Source organism: Tamandua tetradactyla, chromosome 6 (assembly GCF_023851605.1).
Source record: "Tamandua tetradactyla isolate mTamTet1 chromosome 6, mTamTet1.pri, whole genome shotgun sequence".
Classification (NCBI taxonomy): Eukaryota; Metazoa; Chordata; class Mammalia; order Pilosa; family Myrmecophagidae; genus Tamandua; species Tamandua tetradactyla.
In genome coordinates, this window is record NC_135332.1 from 18,630,830 (window position 1) to 18,643,040 (window position 12,211).

The 12,211-nt window shown below is 55.9% G+C and overlaps 1 protein-coding gene across 1 annotated transcript in view; it reads left to right on the forward strand.

Annotated features, from left to right (window-relative positions):
* The first annotated feature begins 4,825 nt into the window (after positions 1–4,825).
* Positions 4,826–12,211, forward strand: part of LRRC75A (leucine rich repeat containing 75A) — a 61,792-nt gene continuing 54,406 nt past the window's right edge. The window contains exon 1 of the mRNA XM_077163967.1: positions 4,826–5,071. Within this exon, the coding sequence (XP_077020082.1) occupies positions 4,826–5,071 (246 nt within the window). The remainder of the gene's footprint in view (positions 5,072–12,211) is intronic.

Consider the following 12,211-nt stretch of genomic DNA (forward strand, 5'->3'; position numbering starts at 1 on the left):
GGTGATGCAGTACCTTTAACTTTGGCGGACTCTCCGTGCTGGGGACGTGGTGGAGACAGATGAGAGGTTGTATGCTGGTTTTAATGTGTTCAAATTACCAAGCCCTGGTGTCTGAATTTCTTGAGGGAGGGATTCCAGCTGAGTTGGGCTTCACCCCTCCCCTGGGGAAGGCACAGGCTCCAGATAAGCCCCCAATAGAGTTCACTTCTGCCTATGCCTGGGGCAGTTGCAGCCTGAGAAGTTGTCCTGCCGCTATATCCAAAGGCAGTCAAGCCTTTGTAGAAACATAGCCACAAACCTCTGTTTCCTTCTTTTTTTCCCCCCTTTTTCCATCAGCCCTGCCCCCTTGGTGCCGGGGCAAAAATGAGCAACCTCCACATTGACCAGGTTCACCTAGGCTGGGGCCTATTTTTAGTTGTCAGAATTTGTTTATTAATTCCACAGTTGGCGTTTGATTGTGCTCAGTCCCTACTGCTGGTAAAGTCCTTTCCTTTCCCCTCTGGGAAGCAGCCTGTGGGGGAGGGGTGCTGGCCGCCGCAGGTTTGGGAACTTACGTTTCTGGACCATCCAGCTGGTCCAGACTGGGATGCGCTGTGTGTCTGGTCACTGATGTGACCCCAGGAGCTGTTCTGTTCTGTTTCTGGTTATTTAGTAGTTGTTCTGGAGGACAAACTAAAATGCGTGCATTGTTAAGCCGCCATCTTGACCCGGAAGTCCAGAAGGACAGCTTGTGCAAACAAAGAGTAGAAACAGAGGACAAAATAACTGTCATCTTCAGAGGGTGCTATGTAGAGCAAGGCGGGGGTGGTGTGTGGCCTTTGGAGTGGGCTTCCAGAGAGTCATGACCCCTACCCTGAGTCTTAATGAATGAGTAGGGAGGAGGTGAGGGACCTGACAGAAGATGCTGCATTTATGCCGAGGCACACAGTACCGCATCTTGGGAGAGATGATTTAAGTGAAGGACAAGAGGGTACGAAGGCCACAGGCACTCGAGGGACATTAGCCCCACATTCAGCAGTCTGGACTGAGAGTGACAGGAATCACTGAAGAGGGGAGTGCCTATGTGTGTTTCCCCCTTCAGCACGACCCTCTAACAGAGACATGCAGATGAATTAGAGAAGGCAAGACTGAAGGTGCAGAGATGAGTAAGAAAGAAAGCTGTTGCAATGAGTAGGGTAAAAATGGTGGATCTTCAATGAAGGCAGTGGCTGTGGAATGAAGAAATATTTAAAAGGTAGGATCAATGGTATAAAGTAGTATTAACAAGGCTTTGTTAGGCTCCGGAGAAAGACAGAGTTGTGTGAATCCCAGCTCTGGCCTTTACTATTGTGGGATTTCAAACATGGTGCACAACTTTTCTAAGATTCTGTTTCCACACCTGTGAAACACTAAAAATTTTACCTTACAGAGCTGTTGACAGGATTAAATAGCAAAATCTATGCAAAGGACATGGCCCACATCCAAGTATACAGTGTGTGCACAGACAATGAGAGCTAGCATCATCTCCTTCTTTAACTGGACTTGATGGCTGACCAAATGAACATGGCAAGAAAGACTGAAGAGGGCATGAGGCCCCCAGGGTTTCTGTCTTGTCCATTCACCTAATATAAAGCATAGATGAGAGTAGACAGGTTGGGAAGGGTGCCTGGAAGAGGAGGTACCCATTTGTTGAGTGTGAGGTGCTCACTGTTGGAAATGATAGTCCTCCACAGGCCTCTTGCACATCTTCACACCTTGCTGCATGTGCCAAGAACTGGAGACCCTGGCACTTTTTGACTTGGGCCATTTCTCAGTGTTGTGTTTGTAGTGAGCAACCTTAAGGGTTGAGCCATGATCTGCCTCCAGGACAAAGGGCAGGCTTTGTCCTCTCCCCACTCCAAGTTGAGCCCAGTGTTTTTTTGGCTTCCATGCAAACCTGGTGCATGTGTAGCATCCACCTGGCCCCATCACATCATTCCTGCGGGACTGGGAGGAAAAGAGAATCTGTGCAAACATTTTGATGCTCAAGCTGCTGTGTCCTGAATAAGTCTTTTGTCTCAGACTCATAGGTTTTGTGTCTTCTACCAGCTTCCATGAATCAGCTCAGGTGAACTTATTATCTTATCACCTGGAAAGAGAGACTTGGAGTCATCCGTGTGTGTGTGCGGTGGGTAAAGCCTGAATCATGAATAACGATGCCCATGAAGAGGTCAGTACCTTTGGCAACACCAGCAAGTAAAGGATAGAGTAAGCAAAGGCGCTCACAGTGGAATTCAAGGAGGAAACCCAGAGAATAGAACCGTAGTACCCAAGGGAGTAGCATTTCAATCGAAAAGGAGTAGGCAACCGGCTCAGATACTGCTTAAAGACAGAGCAAGATGAAAACTGAAAGTTGCCCCTGAATTTAGCAACTGGGTCACTGGCCAGAGGCATTTCAATGAAGTGATGTGGCCAGAAGCCAAACTATAATGGGTACAGAATGAATGGAAGTAAAGAGAAACAATCAATAAAAGATACTTCCAACAAGCACAGGTGAAAAGGAAAGAGGAATAGGGAAAATGAGGTGGCCAAGGAGGAAGGGGTGGGCCAGTGGGAATGGACAGCTGGTAAACCTGGAGGGGTTGGGGACAAATGAAATTTTTCTTCTTAAATAGATGGTAGTGATTTGACTGATTATATATTGAAAAGAACAAGCCAGAAAAAGGGAGAGGGGAGGAGCTGGGGGAAAGAAATAAGAGTCGGGGAAGGAACATGTTACCAGGTCTCTGAAGGAGAGATCCCAAGTGAGGGACCAGCCTGGGCAGAAGGGATCACTTCCTCTGGGATGGTGTTGGCCCCCCTGACATCTTCAGGGCAGACCAACCTACAAGATCAAAATGTTGTGATTTCACCACTTCCACAAGTGGGAACCATTTCTGTTCTGCCTCCAGGTGGGTGGAGCCCACTCTCCCTTGGGAGGGCACAGGTCAGCAGATTTTCCTGGTGGTCAACTCACCTGGTGGTGGTCCTGCAGGTCAGAGATGGAGAGGCCTGCACATGTTCCCCAAGGTGGGTTCTCTGGCGACACCAACAGGTGTGTCCTGCACACACAGAGTCCAGGTAAGTTTAGAAACGTCTGTTCTAGGCTCTGAGAAGCCAGCTTATTGGAAGAATTGAGTATTTTTTGCCTACTGAAATGGGCATTTGGAGTGAGTAATCCAAAGGGAAAAGAAAGCCTACTGGGGGTGACTCAACCCCACCCCGTGGTGGTGTGTCAGGACAGCTGGCTGAAGCAAGCGACCTGAGCCTCACCCTTTAGGTACTCAGGGTTGACCGAGAGGTCACATACGGGAAAACACTAGGACCATGTGCAGATAGGAACCGGAACTGTCATTTGCAGAACTCCCCTACTCTGCTTGGATTTTATATACCCACCTCATTTTACTCCAATTCTCAATGCAGTATTATCATTCCAGTATTACAGAGGGAAAACCAGGACTCTGCAAGCTGAGCCCTTGTCTGTGGGTTCAGCTCTCAGTAAATGGGGGAGGCAGTGCTTTGCCTCTGGATTCAGGCTCTCCTGCCCCCACACCCACATTGTTTTTTCTCCCTAAAGCAGCACCCAGGGCCTGGGTCAAGGAGAAATTCAAACTCTGTTGTGGTCTGCAGTGGGACAGGTCTCCATATGCCTTAGCCTTCTTTGCCAGGCCCCTGGGTGGTTTTCCAAGCAACGTATGACCTGCAGAGGCCTCGCCAGGCCTGGTGGTGGTGGCCAGGTTGGAAGGGGTGGGCCGGTGGGAGGGGGCTGCGGGGCCTCCTACTTGCAGGGGTGTCTCTGCGCTTTCGGACCTGGATGACTCCCAAGTACCCTCCACCTAGCCCCTCCTCCACCAGGTGTGAGAACGAGATCAAGAAGACAGCAGTTCTTAATATTTTGACGCCCTGGACCCTTTGCAAGACTGCTGGAAGCGACAGACCCCCTCCATGAAAGGGGGTGCACACGACATACAGCCTCGCCCACGGAGTCCGGGTGCACACCAACTGTACCACGTCAGCCGCCACCCGCAGGCCAGATCTCGAAAGGGAGCGTCTCAGACTCACCGGAGCCGCTGGCTAAAAATGCAGATCCCCAGGCCCATGTCCCACCCCCCAAGGAGATTCCCATTCAGTGGGTCTGGGAAAGGCCTCCAGGTCTGCGCTTCTACGCAGCAGCAGGGATGACCGGACGCAGCAGCAGGGATGACCCGACGCTGGGACCCACCAGGCCACTTCGAGAATCCCGACCCGGGAGCTGGGGGCTCCTCCCCACCCACCCCACCCAAGCTCCAGGCTGTTCCTACCCCCCCACCCCCGCACTAGCTGCCTCAGTCCACCGCGCGCAGGGTGCACCCAGCCTCTGGGCCACCTGGCGGGCGGGAACCGAGAGCCAGGGCCCCTGAGGGCTGCGCGGCCCCCTCGCCGTCACTCCGGGGTCCGGGAGGCGCAGTGCGGCGGCCGGCAGGGGGCGCGGCGCGGGGAGGGCGGCGCGAGAGAGGCCGGGAGGGGGCGCGCGGGGTCCCCGGCGACGGGCAGGGCCGGGCCGCGGCGCGGGGAGGAGGGGGGCGAGGGGAGGGAGCGCGCGGCGGCGCCGAGCCGGGCGCGGGGGCGGGGCGGGGCCGGCGGGGCGAGCGGGCGGGAGCGCGGGGAGCGCGCGCGGCGCGCCAGGAGGGCGGAGCGAGGGAGCGCGGGCCGCCGCCGCCGCCGCCCCCGCCCCGCGCCGCCCGCGCGCAACAGTTCCCCCAAAGTTGCGCCCGGGAGGCGGGCGCGGCCGGCGGCCGGGGACGCGGCCTGGCGGCGCAGCGCGGAGCGTGCGGCTGGCGGCGGCGGCATGGGCACCCGGCAGACCAAGGGCAGCCTGGCGGACAGAGGCAGCCCCGGCGCGGCGCCCGGCCCCCGCCGCGAGCGGCCCGACTTCTGGGAATCACTGCTGCTGCGCGCCGGGGACAAGGCGGGGCGCGCGGGCGCGGGGCTGCCCCCCTACCACCGGCGCGTCGGCATGGTCCAGGAGCTGCTGCGGATGGTGCGCCAGGGCCGGCGGGAGGAGGCGGGCACGCTGCTGCAGCACCTGCGCCAGGTGAGCGCGGGGAGGGGGCGCCGGGGGGGTCGCCCCGCCCCTTCCCGAGGAAGCCCCGGAGCGCCGGGGGCCGGGGGGGCGGGCGGAGCCGCCCGAAGCCCCCTCCCGCGGGGATGGAGTCTGGCCGGGCCGTAGGTGCCAAGGCGCTCCCGCCGAACTCGGGGCCTCGGGGCAAGGGCGGAGGAAGGCTGGCCTGGTGAGGCCGGGTGACGGGGACCTGTTGTATTAAGGTCCCCGCTTTTCTCCGCCGCAGGCAGAGAAGGAGGCTGGTCCCCAGGGGTGGCTGGGAGGGTTTGCAAGGACCGACGCCTCGTCGGGCCAGGGCGCCTTTTCTTTTCCTCTCTACCTCCTGGCGGTCAGCCCCGCCGCCTCGGATTCTCGAGGGATCCGCGTCCCTAACCCCGGCGCTGTGTGCACCTGCCGGCCGAACCCGGCTTCCCCCGGGGGAGTCGAAAGGCGCAGCCTTAGGGCTGGTGAGGTGCCAGCCCCTAGGTCGTTTGCCCACCTGGGGGGCGTCCTGGCTTGTGGTTCAGGGAGGAACCAGTGTTTGCCCCCCGCTGACCAACTTTGACAGGTCCTTAGTCATGAGTCCCCGCCGAAAGCAGTGGAGAGGGAGGAGCTGGGCTTGGTTTCCCTGTGCGGGCAGTGTGACTACCTGGCGGGCAGGGACTTCAGGAGGCCGCCAGCACTCGGCCCTCGGCCGCCTCTTGTCTCGCCTGCTGGCTCCCTAGAGCTGACAGATCACCTCTGCTTTGGAGCTGCCCTCATCCATCTGTCTTTGGCCTGTTTTCCTTTGCTTTGGAGGGGGGCGGGAGGTGGCTTTGTGGATGGGTTTTGCCCAACCGGGAGAGGCAGGAAGGTGCAAGGCTATCTCTCCCATCACCAAACAGGTGTCTTTGGCCTGTTTCTCTGGTCTTCCGTCCTTGGTGTGTAGCCAAATCTAGGCACCCCATCCTTGCCTGGGATTGGCCACTTCAGAGGTGGAAGCTACTGTAGTTGGGGAAGGGGGGTTTGAGGGGATCTCAAATCTCAGTTTTTCCATCACTGAGGAAAGCAACTGTATGCCTGTCTTCCTTGGGAAGGGCTTTTGAAATCTAATTAGCACCCCTCCTGGATTCTGGGCACGGCCCCTCCCCTCCCCGTTGTATCTGTGTGGCTTTTACCCTGGAGCATTCCCAAGGTGAACGCTGCAAAGGGAGAGGAGAGCGGGGCCTGGGGACCTGGGAGTGCAGTCTCTGCTCTTGCCTGGCGCTCCCAAACCGCATGGAGAGTGATGCCCGAGAATCTCCCTGACCCCAGGCGCTTCCTCTGCTGGATTGTCAGCGGGAGAGGACAGCAGGCACCACGTAACTTCAGTGGCGTGCGTGTGTCTTTGTCTTTAGCAAATTAGAAGCCCATACATGCCTCTCTGGGAACTCTTTTGCTTTCAAACAGAATAATGGATTTTCCAGACCATGATATCCCATTTGCACGCTGGATGCATGAGCCAGTGAGGAGGTTGGACGGATCACGTGCTGCCCCCCCCATTGCTGGGGTGGACACGTGGGGGATACTGAGAGTGGAAGGGGCTCCCCCCAGCTCAGGGACTGCCTAGCGGGATCAGGACAAGCCCTTCCAGAGGGTGAGAGGACAAAGACAAGCCAGCATTCTCTAGGACCAGTTGCGTGGGGCCCCAGGAGGAGGCAGGACCTCAAGTCCGCAGTCACCTTGGCTTCTGTGATTCCACGTCCTGGGGAAGCCGAGTGTCTCTGTGCTTTGCAGGAGAGCAGCTAAGCCCCTGTGTCCCTCAGGGCCTTGAGAAGAGGGGTCATTTCCTGCTTCTGCTGGTACCCTGCCCCCTCCTTAATGGCTGGACTGGGCTGGTGGGGGGGGGGATGGGAAGAGGAGGCTAACTGAGACTTCCCCCTTTTCTGTTAACTTGGCCCCCAACTCTGGGTGTGTGGGAGGTTCCTTCACCTCTCCATCTGGCTGTTGGGTGAGGGCAGGTCTGGGGCCTGGCAAAGGGGTGGAGAGCTGCAGTTCCAGCCCCTGTGGGAACTGCCGTGGGCTCCGGGAAGTGCAGGACAGCGCACAGATGTCCAGGTATCCTTGAGAAGCAGGGAGGTGTTCTTCTAGGACCCTGAGGCCGTTTGGAGGAAGAGCCAGCTGGATCTGTGTGTGGAAGTGGCTCTTCTCTCCCAGGAGTGTTTTCCTTTCCAGTCTTCTCTGCTAGTCTGGAGGTGGCGGCATTCAGAAAGGGAATGAGGAGTCTCCAGGGACGTGAAAACACCAGAACCCCATGGGGTCGACTGGGGCGGGGGAGGGGAGATTTCTGCAGTCACACTACAGACAAGGATGGGGACGGATGCAGAGCACAGGGGTCTCGGTCCTGGGGGAACATTGTTCAGTCCAGGACCACCAGAGCGAGTGTTTGAGGAGAAGGAACAGGCCCGTGGCACTTTCTTTTGTGTTTGGTGTGGGTTCGGCAGGTTTGTGTCCAGCCACTCAGGACCCTTGTGTCCAGCGGGTCTTAGCCTCGTTGCGTCCTTGAGCTTTTGGAGGCCCTAGAAGAGCTGCAGACAGTCTCCTTGACATCCCGACACCCCGACACCCACTGTCTCGCAGGGAACTTCAGAGCCTCTGAAACTGACCTAGAGACCCCAAATCCAGAATCTCCACATCAGTTTGAGGCCATCCCACATTGCAGTGTGACTTGGAACATGGAAGCAGGAACCCCAGGACCACGTGGGCACAAGGGTGGTGGCTGCTGGCACTGCTTCTTCTGAAGGTCCCTCTTTCCCAGCCAGGTTTGGAGATTTTCCTGGCAGGGGACTCTCCAGCCTGTCCAGGCCTGTCACCTGCTGGAGACGTCTCTGGAGGCCTTGCCTAATGCAAATCCTAAGCCATGGCTGGGGATGCACAGCCCAGAAGCTGACTTGGAGCAGAGAGCAACCCCCCTGCCCAATAGGATAACAAGAAAAGCCTGAGATCCAGGGTCAAGCCTGGGTGGTTTGCCCTCCAGTTCTGCTTGGACCCTAAGATGACCTCTCTGAGTTGTGCTTCCTCATTTCCCAAAGAGTGATCTGGGTGACAGATCAGAGCAGATGCTACCAAGTGCGTGCAATTTTGTTGGCTCTGCAAATCCAGGCTGATTCTGACAGCGATGGAGAATCTGCCCTACCCTGGGTCTGGTCCAGAGATCCAGGCAGGGTCTTGGTATTCAATCTCAGTGGGGTATGTCTTCCTGACCCAGGCCCATCCTGGTTCCAGAGTTCATATGCCATCTGGTCTGGGTGCCCTGGGGGACATGAGAAACCAACTGAGTAGAAGAGGCAATTTTTATCCCTTCCCTGGACCCCTGTTGATCCAGGTCTTACCCTGTCTGAGATGTTTCTCCCCAAGTTGCAGCTCAGCTTTGCCATCGTTTGGCTCATTTTTCTTTCTCCCTGTTGGAAAGATCTGCCTGGTCCTGCGTGGGGCTGGTTTGCTGGCAGCCATCGCCGCCGGGAGCCTCTAAGGACTTGTCTGTCCATTATCCAGCCCCTTTTGGGGGACAAGTCGCCCTAAGTCTTGGGTGATTCTTGTCTGCGGGAGCTGACATGACTCACACTCCCAAGTATAGCATCAAGAAGACGTCAGTTTCAGCCATGGAGAGAGAGTGAGTTTTGGGCTGTGTGGAAGTCCCAGGAATTCCAGACTGGTGGTCGGACAGCCTCATGGAGCACCGCAATAACTGCCCTACTTTTCCATAAAAGGGGTCTGATTGGGTTGGTTTATTACCACGCACGATGGCGCACCCAATTGGGCCTCCCCTGTGGGCAGGCAGGTAGGGCTCGCTTCACGCTGCACCTGGGGGCATGAGCCACATCAGCTAATGCAGACTAGAGCCACCTGGACCTAGGATCACTTGTCCCAAAGAGGGCTGGATAATGGGTCAAACCCACTCCTGGAGACTCCTGGAGACAGAAAGATGAGCAGAATGGCCTTTGCATGTCACCTGTGTCCTCTCCACTTCCCACCTGGGGAAATCCCTTTTGGCAAGCAAGTTGGAAGGCCAGCAGTGCTCGCAGGGTGGGGGTGGGGGTGGGGCAGTGTCCCTGGTGGGGGTTGTCTCCGCTCTTGGCCCTGACCTTTTTCTTCCTCCACCTGGAATGAAATTTTTTTTTTTTTTTCACTAAACGCTCGTCCCCCACAGCCCTGAGCTCCCGTGGGCTAGCACTGCATCATCCATATACAACTGTGATGCGTTGTAAGACTAAACACAGACTAAACCATGGGCTTCTTAAGGAGGCAAATCCTGCCCCGCCATGGATGGTGGTATGTGCCAAAAACCCGCTGGCCCATGACCAGCTTTAGTGAGCCTGTGTGTGTGAATGGGTGAGCGCACGCATGTGCATGTCGGGCTTAGACCCCACGGCTTGTGGCGGTGGGCCTGGGGACGTATCCATCGGGCTCGTGGGTCCTGGCATGGGGCTGGTTTGCTGGCGGTCATCACCGCTGGGGTTTTTTTGTTCTTCCTGGCGGCCAGCCTGGCGGTGGTGTTCCTAGAGAGAGGAGTGGCCCGATGCCCGGGCCTTCAGGTGGAGGTGGGGAATCCCACCAGGCAGGGGCAGGCGGGAAGCCGAGTCCCGGGGGAGAGCTCTGGCCTCTGCAGGCCGCGTCCACTCCCGATGCTGAGTTGTGTTGGCTCCACGCACAAAGGGAAACTTGCCTTTGTAAACTTCCCTGAGCTCCACCTGGGCTGGGTCCAGGCGCTCCCAGCAATTAAAATTTAGGATTCCGGAGCCAGGGCCCTGCCACTGCATAGCTTCCCAAGGCTGCCTGAAGTGGCCAGGCATGATTGAGAAGGCCTCCGGGGGGTCCAGGGTCAGGGGAGGTCCCAGAAACGGCTTTGCTGTATGTCTCTGGAACTCCTGATATACACTGGGCTCTGTTAATGGGCCGCCCAGGGTGGATGCATCCTGCCTCCCTCCCCACGGTCATTTCTTCAGGCCCTTACCTGGGACAGAAGTTCTGGATTGGGTCCCCGGCGCACAGTGGGTCCTCAGGAAACCCTTATCTGCAGGATTTGAAACTTCTTGTAGGTGGAAATCCCTCTGGCTGCTGCCCCAGGTTAGTGTCCAGGAGCCAGTGGGGTCTGGCTGCGGCTTCTTAAGGGGTCTCCATCACAAGCAAGGGCCCACCGCCCCCCTGCATGTCACCCTCACCTCTTGCAGCTGAGCTCTGGCCCACAGAAGGGTGGCCTGGGGGGGGGGTATGTCTTCCTTGGGCTTCCCCGTAAGGGGGTTTGAAAGTGGGAAACCTCAGCCCGCCAAAAGGGGTCTCATCCTTGTCCTCCTGGAGCAGCAGGGGTCCTGTGGCACCCCACTCTCCTCTGCTCAGTGCCTGGCTCCTCTTGGCCTGAGTTTTGACCAGCATCAGAACTTTATTCGTCTGCAGAAACTGGGGGTGGGGGTGGGAGAGCAGCTCAGTTGTCCAAACTAGCAGATTCCATCTCTGCATCTTGGGTTCTCCACCGGGACCGCCGAGCTGGGGCGAGGACCCCCTTGTTAAAACGCCCGTACCCCTGCCCGCTCCACACCCCACTCCCGGCCCTGAGCAGCACCCACGGGGCTCTCTACCTTATCCTTTTTTTCTTTTCGACTTGTATTAGCTCAGACTCCCGGCTGCTGCAGCCATTGGAGCTCTTCCAGCCATGGCCACCAAGGGGACATGGCATTTTGATGTTTGCAGCTTTACCTTCCCCGGGGTGGCCGCAGGGGTCTGGACCACATCCTCCTGCAGCTTCCTTGGGGTCTGCAGGCTGGCTGGGCCCTCTCCCCTGCGGGAACCACCCTGTCTCTCCCCCGGCCCCTTCCTTGGGGCGTCTTCCCTGCTGCGGTACTCTCCCTCCCCTGGGGTGAGAGCAGACCTTTAAAATGGCTCCTCTACGGGCCAGGCTGTGGTCCGCTGCCCTCGGCCCTCAGACGGCCCTAGCCAGGAAGAAAGGGGAGCACGGCTGGTGAGAACTGGGGGATGAAGCAGGGTCCCCACTCCTCTCACCTGGGTGCCCCTGGGCCACGGGGGCCTCCTGTGCCACCCCTGGCACCTGGGCACCAGGAAGCGGCATTGGGGATACCCTGTCGTGCATTGCTTTGTAGGCCCAAGAGCATCTTCTCATGTTTATTTTGCTCCTTAACTAATTTGGTGAGGTTGGTAGGTTTATTATTACTATTATTATTATTTATTGTTATTAGAGAAATTGTGGGTGTAGAGCTGTCAGCCCTGAAATAGAGGGTTCCATATACCACCTGTTAACACCTTGCATTGGGGTGCATTTGTTGTGATTGATGAAAGCACATTTTTCTAATTGTACTATTAACTATAGCCCATGGCTTAACTTAGGGTTCACTGTTTGTGTTGTGTTTGATCAATTTTTTTTAATTGTATTCTGATAGCATATGTGCAACGTAACATTTCCTCTTTTAATCACATTCAATATATGTTTCAGTGCCGTTAATTACATTCACAGTTTTGTACTTTCGTCACCGCCATCCAGAACTTTTTCCTTCATCCCAAATGGGAACTCTGTACATTTTAAGCCTTAACACCCTATTCCCTGTCCCCACTCCATTCCCTCATAACTGGGGTTCTAGATTCTGACACATTGAGTTTATTTATTCTAATTATTTCAAATCAGTGCCATCAGACAATGTTTGTCCTTTTCTGTCTGGCTTATTTCATGCAACATGATGCCTTCATGGTCCAAGCTGTTCATGTCTCAGGTCTTCATTCCTTTTAGTGGCTGAGTAATATTCCATCGTATGCACACCCCATATTGTGTTTATCCAGTCATCACTGATGGACAGTAGGGGTGCTTTGACCTTTTGGCAGTTGTGGAAAAAATGCCTCTATGAATATGGGTGTGCAAATATCTGTGAGTCCCTGCTTTTGGTTATTCTGGGTATATGCCAGGTAGTGGGGTTGCCGGGTCAGATGGTAGTCCTAAACTTAACTCTGAGGAACCACCAAACTGTCTTCCATGTTACATTCCCTCCAGCAGTGAATGAGCAGGTTATTTTTTTTTAAGTAAGTGTGTTTTTGTTGTTAATATTATAAAAGCAATGTACAATGAATGTATAAATATAATATAAATAAAATAAAAGTAATTTATAATATAAA